The 12,619-nt window shown below is 48.2% G+C and overlaps 1 protein-coding gene across 1 annotated transcript in view; it reads right to left on the bottom strand.

The window, feature by feature from the left end:
* SLC6A11 (solute carrier family 6 member 11) overlaps window positions 1-12,619 on the bottom strand; it is a 123,078-nt gene that overhangs the window by 60,750 nt on the left and 49,709 nt on the right. The window contains exon 6 of the mRNA XM_070776847.1: window positions 183-317. Coding sequence (XP_070632948.1) covers window positions 183-317 — 135 coding nt within the window. The remainder of the gene's footprint in view (window positions 1-182; window positions 318-12,619) is intronic.

The raw sequence follows: 12,619 nt of genomic DNA, 5'->3' as shown, positions 1-12,619 counted from the left end.
TTTCTCATGTTTTGGTGATTGAAAAATTTCAATATATCTGATTCCCTGTTTTATGCATTGAGAAGCATTATTCTGAGAAGGAGGCCATAGACCTTCCAACTACTCGATAGGGCCACTGAGCCTCCATGGAGAAGCCTCCGTGGAGGTGGCAGGTGGCTGTGAACGGAGCCAGCAACTCTTACCTGTGGGTCGGAGAGCCGGGAGAGGTCGGGGTACAGGTAGAACTTGACGCCTTCGGAGGCCCCAGGCAACGTGACCCCTCGGATCAGAAGGATCAGCAGCATGACATAGGGGAACGTCGCGGTGACATACACCACCTGCCAGGAGAGGAGGGCAAGGGTCAAGAAGGGGTGATGATGATGGGCAATGCAGCAGCACCCCCCACCCAACTTCTCGCTGGCAGCAAAGGGCTGCCCAGTGCAGCAGCAAGAGCTCTAACACACGTGTTCTCCCCTCAAGGCCAGATCTTGCAGTGAGCATCTCCTGAGAGCCCATGGGTGGTGCTGGATCAGTGGTCCTCTCCAATCTTCTTCTGACTGGCACCGAAGAAATACATACATACAATACCACAACCCATACACACGAAGAGCCAAGACAGGAAGTTTTGCAGACTCATGCTCATCTCACATGTGTGATGCACTCTAAGACTTCCTATCAGATGGTTCCATTTGAAAAAAAAACTGGTCATGATCCTTTAAATTCACATCTCAATTTACCAACGGGTCAAGACACACGTTTTCGAAAATCACTGCTCTTAACAGAAAATCAAGTTTTCTTAGCCAAAGACAGGACAGAAGAAGATAGAATAAAACAGAAGGGCATGGGAAGGGGAGAGGAGGCTGGGGAGCTGTGAGGGCGCTTTTTTCCTGGAATCACTCCGGCATGGTCCACCTGGAAGGAGGAAACTGATGAACCTGATTGGCCCCTGCAGCCCAAGGATTCTGTGCAAGAATCGAGGCAGGGAAACAGACAGAATCTTCCCCAAGCATCCTTGAGCAGGAGCAGCTTCGAAGGAAATGGCCACAGCGTGATGGATCACAGGAGTTCCTGTCTGCCCAGGGTGCCCTCAGGACTCAGTGCCCGCTCCTGGTCACGTTCGTCCTCCTGCACATCCTCTCCTCCAATCACTTGGCTCCTCTATTTAGAGCAGCAACTTGTTAACCTCTGGGGGCTGCAGACACTTCAGGGACTCTCCTGACAACTGTGGACAGACTCCCCCTCTCCGTTCACAGATCACGCACACCAGCTTTTGGATGGCCCAGAGGCTCCGATTCCTCAGGTAAAGGACCTACGTATGATCTTAATCCCTCCATCACTCTGGAGCCTCTCACCCCTTTGCAAGGCAGGGTTTCTTCTACCAGTGGCTCAGGCCTTCACGCTACTCATTTATTTACAATATTTACTTACTCATCCCTCTACTCACTCACACCCACCCCCAACACTCCTATGAACGGAGCACTGAGCTAGACTTCTGGATTAAGTGGGGGGTGGTCACAGAATGCAGGTTTCTGTTCAAGAGGCTTCCCCACTGGTAAAAAAAAGAAAATACAGACATGTACGTAGGTAGATACAGCATCCACTGTGTAACTGGGGGAACACAGAGGATGGTGGAGCACAGAGAAGCGAGTAGCTAACCTCAGGGACAGGCAGGGAGGGCTTCTTCTGGGAGGTGATCCAGCTGTTGACCCATAAAGGATGAAGAGGAGTTTCAGGACACAGGAAACTTGGAGAAAAGGAAGAAGGAAGAAGTAAAATCCTACTGCATGCTGGACACTTTACACATGACGGCAGAAATGGCTATGTTTATTCACCACTTCCACACGCCAGTCATTCATTCTTCAGATAGGTATGATTATCCTCTTACTAGATATGAAGAAGATATCTAGCATCCTAGATGCTAACTCAGGATGGCCCAGCTAGGAATAGCTGATGTGGATTTAGAAGGAGGCCTGTGGTAAAGGTCATGACTTCAAGGTCATGTGATCAACCATTGGGCTGTGTATGTGACTCTCATGACAGCAATGCAAATTCAGTGTTATTTCCCCCATTTTTAGAGATGTGACTCTCAGAGAAGTCGAGTCATTTGATTGGTAATTTTAACTCAGTCCTCAAAAATAAAAAAATAAGAACCACCTGGGGGTGGTGTTCATGGGTCCCGCCACTGAGACAACCTGGAAGGCTGGATAACCTCTTCCAGACACTGTCCCCAGCCTGCGGTGACCACGCCACCCTCAGGCCACCCACAGTCCTGCCCCGCAGATTCTGGCATCCGTGTTCAATCCACACGCCATGTAATCAATGTGAACAATCTCTTGCCATCACAAATGTAATCCAGAGAAGGTAAACGCAAGTTAAATATATAACGAGAGACCGGCAGTCATTATTAGTAGTATAATAAAACACCCCAGGTTGCACTAGGGGTAAAGAATCGGCCTTCCAATGCAGGAGACACACAGGAGACACAGGTTTGATCCCTGGGTCAGAAAGATCCCCTGGAGAAGGGAATGGCAACCCCCTACAGTATGCTTGCCTGAAAAATCCCATGGACAGAGGAGTCTGGTGGGCTAGTCATAGGGCTGTATACACACTACATACATAATAGTAATATTAATAATAAATTGGAGACCAATCAGCAAAAAGTGTTGCTAAGAGTGAGAGCTAAGAGTGCTATAGAATCTCCACCTCCCTTAGCACAATCTACCTATCGTAGATCTTCAGCATTTCAGGTTAAAGCTTGAATCTCCTGCCTTCAAAATGAAGGCCCCCTAGTCAACTAGCTTATGTCTATGAAGCTGGGAAGGCTAAACTCTATTGCTTTCATTGTATAGTTTCCACTTCTGCTTCTGCTATATGGTGGAAGAATTATATCCAGAATGCCTAGGACCTGATTAATGATATTTCTGGAGTTTAACTCTCAATGCTCACTAAATCAGGGGGGAAAAAGTGTTACTATGTGAAACGTATGAACAAAGGAAAATCATAGACATTTGTCCTTCAATCTGTGGGACCATCTTGGTGTGACTTGACATTCTGCTTATTCTCTGCCTGGTCTGTAGTGAGTGGACTGGGCCAATGGTGTGTCATTAGGTGTCACATATAACCCGGCCGCACACACGTCTGCAGTGTCCTGGAAGCACACAGAGCAGACAGTCAGCACAGGGGCACGATTTATGAAGTGGCTGATCATTATTCTGAAGCAATTCCAATGTTCAGAGTCCTAAATGGATGCTCTGCTTCCACACGACATTTAGGAGAACTCTACTCCCTCCACTGGTACCCACACCCTCCTTTTCAACATTCATTTTGTAAAACCATAAGGGAAATAAAACATTCAGGTACAGTGTCCAAAGACCACGGTGTGGACAATGAGTCAGGCTGCCAGAAGGAAACCGCTGGCTGGCAGGCACTGGCGAGAACAATCCCTTTTGTAAGCCAATGTTTGAGAGCCCAGAGTCAGGGTACAAAAGGTGGTTCAGGGGCATCATTACGTAATGGACGCAAGTGGAGAGTGCTATGAAGGTGAGATGCAGTGCTGACCCAGCTCTCCTAAAAGGCCGTCCCAGTCTGTCTCTCCCCTCAGCCGCCCCAGATACGTGAACATCACCTTCAATTTCTCCCAAGAGTAGCTACAGGCTGTCCAAACAATACAGATCATGTCATCGAGAGCACGCCTGTCAATGGCTCACACGCGGCCACACCTTTCCCGCGTCCATGCCAGATATCACTAATGGACCACCTTCCTCCGCAGCTAAGCCCGGATGCAGCCCCAGAACCCCCTGCACGGGACTCTAGGCAGCACGGCTCCCGGCTGGGACACGACTGCCATCTGCTCCCCTTGCTCTAGCCCACTTTTCACTCACGCCTTTGTCTTCCACTGCGGATCCTTAGTTCTGGCCCCCAGAGTGGTGAGACCAGGTCTTGTGCTCAAGGAAACAACTGCTGGATGTGCGCACATGGATGAAGAACCTGGGGTCACGAGCCCACCACAGCAGCACAAAACCAGGGCCAGAGGCTAGAGAGACAGGTTGGAGGGTCTCAGGAAGGGCTCTGGCCTTCTCCTGGCAAAGTCAGTGAGGCTGAAGCTGGGTCTCTGAGGTTCGGGAGAACGGGAGAGGCCCGTCGGGTGGGGAAGGTATGGAACCAGCTGATGATGTGGATGCAAGCACAGATCTGGTCCCCCGGGACGTGTAGGCCCCTCCAGGTTGTCCCCTGGTGCTCAGGCTGGAGTCAGCCTTGTCACTTCCCTCTGCTTCCTCCACATCCCAGGAGTAGCATCAGGTCCTGCCAACCTGACCTCCAACTGTATTCTGAAACTACAGCCCCGTCTTCATCCCTGTCATCGGGGCCCTCCATCACCCTTCTTCTCAGCCATGTGACAGCCCCATTCCGTGGCCCGAGGTTTACAAAGAAGACTCTGGCATGTGTCTTCCTGCTCCCCTGAGTCCAACCCCCAGGCACACAACCCAGGCTGTGGGATACAGAGCTGAGAGCTGGGCTCTGAGTCAGGGACCCCGCGCTCCAGTCCTGGCACAGCCCCCACTTGCCGTGCGGCTCAACCAGTCTCCACCGCCTCCCCCCACAGCCACTTTGCTCTCAGCTGTGCCAGGCCCCTCGCTGCTGGGGCGCAGGCCAGGCCTCCTGCAGGCCTCCCTGCCTTTTCATGCCTCCCTTTGTCCGAACATCCACCCCCAGCTCCTGGGCCACCCACGGCGTCAGTCCTGGGTATGCCCGACTCCCCACAGCTCTGAGGGCCCCTCAAAGGCAGGGGCCCTGCCTTCCAGCTGTGATATCCTGGTCCCATTACTGTCCACGTTAGGCAGGGTGGCCCCAGCGGTGGGTTTGAAGTTCCTTGGTCTCACATCAGGGGCTGCCTGATTCACTAGAAACCACGCCGTGTGCCCTGTCCTCCCCAACCCCCACCCAACCCACATCCACCCCCACTCACGCCTGCATCCTCCCAGCACTAGAGTTCTTCTCTGTCAGCTGTTTCTCTTACTGTCGTGTCAGTTTAAGATTTCTAAAATGCAAGTTCCACAAAAAAAGGGGAGTTTCATCTTTTCCTTTCCCTGCTGTATCCACAGTGCCCAGGCCAGCCTATGTTTCACAAAACGAGCTCAAAAAACATCTGTGAGAGAGACAAATCAGCAGGCTGATACCTGAACCCTGAGTTTCAATGTAGGTCTTCAGAACAGCTCCTGTGCTTTGTCTACTGGGAATGCCAGATCCATATAAAATGGGGTTCAGAAAGTTGCATTGGATTTTAAGGAGCATTCATGGCTTCCCTGATGGCTGAGCAGGTAAAGAATCTGGCTGCAACGCAGGAGACACAGTAGATGGGGGTTCAATTCCTGGGTCTGGAAGATGCCCCGGAGGAAGGCACGGCACCCCACTCCACTGCTCTTGCTTGGAGAATCCCATGGACAGAGGAACCTGGCAGGCTACAGTCCACAGGGTTGCAAAGAGTCACAGACGACTGACTGAGCAACTAAGCACGCGCGTGTGCACACACACACACACACACACAAGAATAACGAAACCACAGTAGATATGGCTTTAAAAGATGGACCAGTTCAGTGATGGAGGGCTAAGACATTCAGGTGCAGAGTTTAGTTTCACTGTGTCTGAGGCCCTAGGATCCGTCTGGAAGAACCAAGCAGGGTTCAGGCATTATGCTAAATGATACGGGATCTGGTTACGGACAAAAATATGGTCACTGACAAGGTACTGTTTCGGCCGGCCGGTTCCTGGCCGCTGTCAATAGTGGTGTGGACCCGGAGAGGTGGGCGTGGGGGAAGGGGTGGTCTCAGCTGTCAGACCACTCGGGCCTCTGAAAGGAGACTCCTGACCAAAGCACACCCTTGGGTTAACAAAGAGGTTTTTTTTTTTTTTTTTTAACTATTGTTTAATTTCTTTTCAGCAGGTCAAGTCCTACTGAATATAAAGGTTAGCACAATTGGTGGTAATTATACTGTATCCTGTTTTAATTGACTCTAATTGCTCATTTGCATTCCAATACTGGAATGGTGGGGTGTTTTCTCCCTACTTCCAGGACACTGCTATTTATTTCATGACGGGGAGGGAACTGTGTCATCACTGAGAATGCCATGAAAGTTCAGAAGGGCTGTCCCTTCAATGGAGTCAGCTAGAAGCATCAATCAAAAGGCACTGAGCTGGAAGGGTGGTGTAGAGGCAGGGACCCAAGACCACAGGGTCAGAAGACACAATTTGCAGGGCAGCGTAGGCAAGTTACACGCCCTCTCTGGGCTGGCATTTAACCATAGACAATGAGGCAAGGGTAAACTAATCTAAAGTGCAATCACTCTTACCATCTTCCCCAATTTTTTTTTTTTTTTTGCTATATACATGTGTCATCTTTATGCTCTCTTGCATTAAATAAATAGTATATAATACGAAAACTGTGATTTTTTTCACCATAAACTGAAAATCTTTATCTCTTACCACAAACAGAAGGTAAAAGCAAAAATAAATGCAATGAAGATAAAATGTGATTAAATTCTAGCCAAAGGCTCTGAGTCTGCACTGTGTTCTCAGTTCAAAAGCAAGACTAGCAAGTGTCAGTTACTAAAATAGCTAAAAAGCTTACTGCACCTTTTGCCTTAAGACACATGGGCATGATGTGATGTTCTTTAATCCAGGTTCATGCATCACTAAAATCACCCTGCAGACCGCCAGGAGAAAGAGCCCTTCCCACATCCCTGAGAAAGACAGACGATTGCTGAGGTCTATCCTAGCAACTACAGTGTTTTCTAGAACACAAGCCTTTTCAAAGGACCAGGAGGACTCCTGGGAGCTCTCCGGGGTCCTGATTCTGACTTGGGCTGAACCTTCCTCGAGCTAGTTACCTGCAGCTTGGGAGACACTGAAGTTGACTGAGCTCCAACCTGGTGCCTGAGATATGTCGCAGAAGATCTCTAGCTGATCTGCATACCACTTGAATAAGTTCTATCCTCATTTTGCAGATGAAGAAAAAACAGACGCTTGAGAGAGAACTGCTTTGTTCCCAGTCACAGAGTGAGAAGAGATAAGAAAGCCTTCCTCAGTGATCAATGCAAAGAAATAGAGGAAAACAATAGAATGGGAAAGACTAGAGATTGCTTCAAGAAAATTAGAGATACCAAGGGAACATTTCATGCAAAGGTGGGCACAATAAAGAACAGAAATGGTATGGACCTAACAGAAGCAGAAGACATTAAGAAAAGGTGGCAAGAATACACAGAAGAACTATTAAAAAAAAGATCTTAATGATTCAGATAACCACAATGGTGTGATCACTCACATAGAGCCAGAAATCCTGGAGTCTGAAGCCAAGTGGGCCTTAGGAAGCATCACAATGAACAAAGCTAGTGGATGTAATGGAATTCCAGCTGAGCTATTTCAAATCCTGAAAGATGCTGTTAAGATTCTGTACTCGATATGCTAGCAAACTTGGAAAATTCAGCAGTGACCACAGGACTGGAAAAGATCAGTTTTCATTCCGTCCCAAAGAAAGGCAATGCCAAAGAATGTTCAAATTACTACACAATTGCACTCATCTCACACGCTAGCAAAGTAATGCTCAAAATTTTCCAAGCTAGGCTTCAACAGTACATGAACTGAGAACTTTCAGATGTTCAAGCTGGATTTAGAAATGGCAGAGGAACCAGAGATCAAATTGCCAACATCCATTGGATCATCGAAAAAGCAAGAGTTCCCGAAAAACATCTACTTCTGCTTTAATGATTACGGCAAAGCCTTTGACTGTGTGGATCACAACATACTGTGGAAAATTCTTCAAGAGATGGGAATACCAGACCACCTGACCTGCCTCCTGAGAAATCTGCATGCAGGTCAAGAAGCAACAGTTAGAACCAGACCTGGAACAACAGACTGGTTCCAAATTGGGAAAGGAGTATGTCAAGGCTGTATATTGTCACCCTGATTATTTAACTTATATGCAGAGTACATCATGCAAAATGCCAGGCTGGATGAAGCACAAGCTGGAATCAGGACTGCCAGGAGAAACAGCAATAACCTCAGATATGCAGATGACACCACCCTTATGGTAGAAAGCTAAGAGGAACTAAAGAGCCTCTTGATGAAAGTGAAAGAGGAGACTGAAAAAGCTGGCTTAAAACTCAACATTAAAAAAATGAAGATCATGGCATCTGGTCCCATCACTTCATGGCAAATAGATGTGGAAACAATAGAAACACTGACAAACTTTATTTTCTTGGGCTCCAAAATCACTGCAGATAGTGACTGCAGCCATGAAATTAAAAGACGCTTGCTCCTTGGAAGAAAAGCCATGACCAGTATAGACAGCATAATAAAAAGCAGAGACATTACTTTGCCAACAAAGGTCTATCTAGTCAAAGCTATGATTTTTTCCAGTAGTCATGTATGGATGTGAGAGTTGGACTATTAAGAAAGCTGAGCACTGAAGAATTGATGTTTTTGAACTGTGGTGTTGGAAAAGACTCTTGATAATCCCTTGGACTGCAGGGAGATCCAACCAGTCAATCCTAAAGGAAATCAGTCCTGAATATTCATTGGAAGGACTGATGCTGAAGCTCCAGTACTTTGGCCACCTGTTGCGAAGAACTGACTCATTGGAAAAGACCCTGATACTGGGAAAGACTGAAGGCAGGAGGAGAAGGGGACGACAGAGGATGAGATGATTGGATGGCATCACGGACTTGATGGACATGAGTTTGAGCAAGCACCGGGAATTGGTGATGAACAGGGAAGCCTGGAGTGCTGCAGTCATGGGGTTGCAAAGAGTCGGACATGGCTGAGCGACTGAACTAAACAGAACAGAGCTGTCAGTCAGTGATGAGAAGTCTGCCTTCTCCACCACATGTGCAGGGCTCTCTGCCTCAAACCTGGCCACACAATACCATCCTGCTTTCAACTTCTTTGTGCTCCTCTGTCTGTCCTTTAACCTCAAGGGTCCATCTTGCCTGACTTTGGGCAGCAACTCATTAGCAGCTACCCCAGACTGGGAAACACTGTGGTAGCCTAGCCCCTGTCCCCTTTTCCTTCCAGTCATGCTTGCCTCTGTGTCTGGGGTATATCTGCACATCCCATATGGTTGGAAAGCACACTATTGAACATTCAATGCTAAGAGAACCACTGCTTTGAACACCAACAGACTTTCCCCAGATTGGGATTCTGAGAGAGTCCTACCTGAATTCCCATGAGAGAATGCTATAGCAGGTGCCAAACAGTCTGGCAGAAGCACCACTAAGATGCTATCGATCTCCAGGAACGAGATGCCAGGAGGATGAGCATCGGAAAAGGGAGGTCACCGGAGACACACCTCTCCTCTTCACCAGTTTCAGAGATGTTCTTAGAACAGTCTATCAGAAATAGTAAATGAAGAAATACAACATTCCCTCTGCTTCGAGTAACCACATCCTAAATAGGTACAGGAAATAATGTTTTAAAAAGAAAAGAATGAAGGTATTCACTATTCAAGGAGGTAACAGTCTTTTGGTGGTGCTGCTTTAGTCCCTCAGTCCTGTCCAACTCTTTGCGACGCCATGGACTACAGCCCACCAGGCTCCTCTGCCCATGCAATTTCCCAGGCAAGAATACTGGAGTGGGTTGCCATTTTCTTCTTCAGGGGATCTTCCCAACCCAGGGATTGAACGAGAGTCTCCTGCACTGCAGTCAGATTCTTTACCACTGAGCCACCAGGGAAGCCCGACAGTCCTTTAGCAGGGTAGCAATATTTCCATGAGGAAACATGCTGTTCTCTGCAGCCAAGCTGCTTGGGTGCAGCCTATGGTAAGAAACTTGCAGAGACTTCTCAGATACTAACCCCAAAATGCCATTCCCAGCCCTGGTGAGGTCAAGACAGAAGGATTCGCTCAACATCTAACGTCATCTTCAGGGTTGGGATATTGTGGGCAAGAAGCCTAACATCTTAGGAGACCAGTGAATAGTGTTACTCTTACTTCTGGCTGATGGTTGGGACCAAAAAGATCACCTTCACCCATGGCCTGTTCTGACCTTGAGATCCCACGGCTTTATTATTGTGTAGTCAGGGACATCCTGGTTGAAAGCAGAGGGCTCAAGAGGGAAAGTGTTGGGTGGGGACAAAGAGAAGATCAGGAGACACCGAGTAAAGATACAGTGATGGGAAAAATAATTACTGTTGGCTCTACATTCTAATGGCAGGAAGTGAAGAGGAACTAAAGAACCTCTTGATGACGGTGAAAGAAGAGAGGGGAAAAGCTCGATTAAAACACAACATTTAGAAAACTAAGATTATGGCATCCAGTCCCATCACTTCATGGCAAATAGATGGGGGAAAAAGTGGAAGCAGTGACAGATTTTATTTTTTTGGACTTTAAAATCACCGCAGATGATGACTACAGCCATAAAATTAAAAGATGCTCGCTCCTTGCAAAGAAAGTTATGAAAAACATAGACAGCATATTAAAACATAGAGACATCACTTTGCCAGTGAAGGTCTATATAGTCAAAGCTTCGGTTTTTCTAGTAGTCATGTATGGGTCTGAGAGCTGGACCAGAGAGAAGGCTGAATGCTGAAGAACTGATGCTTTTGAACTGTGGTGCTGGAGAAGACTCTTGAGAGTCTCTTGGACTGCAAGATCAAACCAGTCCATCCTAAAGAAAATCAGTCCTGAATGTTCAATGGACTGATGCTGAAGCTCCAATACATTGGCCACCTGATGCGATGAGCCAGCTCACTGGAAAAGACCCTTAGGCTGGGAAAGACTGAAGGCAAAAGGAAAAGCGGGTTGCGGAGGATGAGATGGTTAGATAGCATCACTGACTCAATGGACATGAATAGAAGCAAACTTTGGGAGACAATGAAGGGTAGGGAAGCCTAGAGTGTTGCAGTTCATGGCGTCACAAAGAGTTGGACACAACTGAGCAACTGAATGATAACTACACGCATTACTTATTCTCAAAGATGGAAACTAGTGTCATCATTACAGAGGTGGAAATGGAGGCACCAAGATTTGAGTATTTGGCCCACCGTTGCCCAGCTAGAAAAAGGTAGGATTCAAGTTCAGATCCACCCAGCTCCAAAGCCTGACACTCAGCCACTACCTAGACCCAAAGGGAGTTCAAGTGTAGCCTCATCTCACACCAGGTCTCCCTGTGCTCCTTGAACGAACCCTGCACTTTCCCACGTGTAAGCCTCTCCTTCTGTCATTCCCTTTACCCGGAAGGTCCTGTTCCCCTTCTGAACTCATCAAAACCTTGCCAGCCTTCAAGGCCAGTTCAGTGACTGTGTCTTCCAGGACTCAGCATGAAGCCACCCAGGCAGGAAGGCAAGGCGCCTTCCCCAGTCTGCAGCACACTGGCTGACATGGCACACAGGTACGGGATCAGGGCATCCCCCCACATGGTGAATTCCCTGGTGGCTCAGATGGTAAAGACGCCACTGCAATGCGGGAGTTCCAGGTCTGATCCCTGGGTTGGGAAGATCCTCTGGAGAAGGGAATGGCTACCTACTCCAGTATTCTTACCTGGAGAATCCCATGGACAGAGGAGCCTGGCGGGTTAGAGTCCATGGGGTTGGAAAGAATTGGATACAACTGAGCCACCAACACTTTCACTTTTCTGGGAAAACTAAGTACAAAAACTAACTTCTGGCTCTGTCTACGTCTGTGACTGATCTGGGGCAAGCTCTATGTATTTCAAGGGCTTGATATTCTCCTCTGTGAAGTAGGAACAATAATAAAGCAGGTTCTGAAGTCCATGGAACATGGCTGAGTTCCCACCTCCCTCGAGAACTAGCATCTCCACCACAGCGGGCATAGTGGCCCTTAGTCAACACCTCTCAGAGCCTCCTCTCTCTACTGAGCTCTTTTCTCATTCTGCCCTCTCCTGTGCCTGCCTCTCCTGTACTGAGCCGTATCTCTGCGGTTCTGACTGCTTCTTGCAGAGGCCCATGAAGGCTGTAAACAGTTGGTGAATGAGCACATTCAAACCCCAATAACCCAGCAGGAGTGAACGGAACAGAACAGGACATACTCCCGTGAGTCTACAATGGGCTTTTGGTGCAAACAGGTTCTGTTCTTGCCCGAGCCTCTCCATCTGAGTGTGAAGGGCTTTCTGTCCAGTTCAATTCACCAGCTGTTTTGTAAGCCCCCCTGGGTGCCAGCTGCTGGGCTGGCCTCGGAGATTATGCTGGTGAATGAGCCAGCCCCAGACAGTGACAGACGTGACCACAGACCATTCGGTGGATGGCAATGGGAGCTTAGGGACACGTGGAGGCAACTCAGGTAGCAGTGGTGTTCCTAGGGAGGTCCTCCTGGAGCTGGGCTTTGAAAGGGGAATGGGCAAGCTGTTGCTCCAAGGACTCTGGACCTACAGTGTGCTCTGTGAGTAAATTCCTTACAGCAAGAAGAGTGAGCACCCAGGGAGCTTCAGCCTAGGAAGAACTGCACCTCTAAGAAAGAACCAAGATCTGCACAGGGACAGGGAAGCTGGGCCTGGAGCAAGCAAGAGACTTGAAGAACAATGACACGCATGAAGACAGCTGAGCCCAATTCAAGTCCTTGTCCACAGGACATCTAAAAAAGAAAAATCACTGGAAGGGGAGTCTGGTGTTAAGCCTATTTCACGGTGAATTAAG

The sequence above is a fragment of the Bos indicus genome, chromosome 22 (genome assembly GCF_029378745.1).
Source record: "Bos indicus isolate NIAB-ARS_2022 breed Sahiwal x Tharparkar chromosome 22, NIAB-ARS_B.indTharparkar_mat_pri_1.0, whole genome shotgun sequence".
Lineage (NCBI taxonomy): Eukaryota > Metazoa > Chordata > Mammalia > Artiodactyla > Bovidae > Bos > Bos indicus.
Note: the sequence above shows the minus strand (reverse complement) of the source record. Positions and strands in the feature narration are given on the sequence as shown.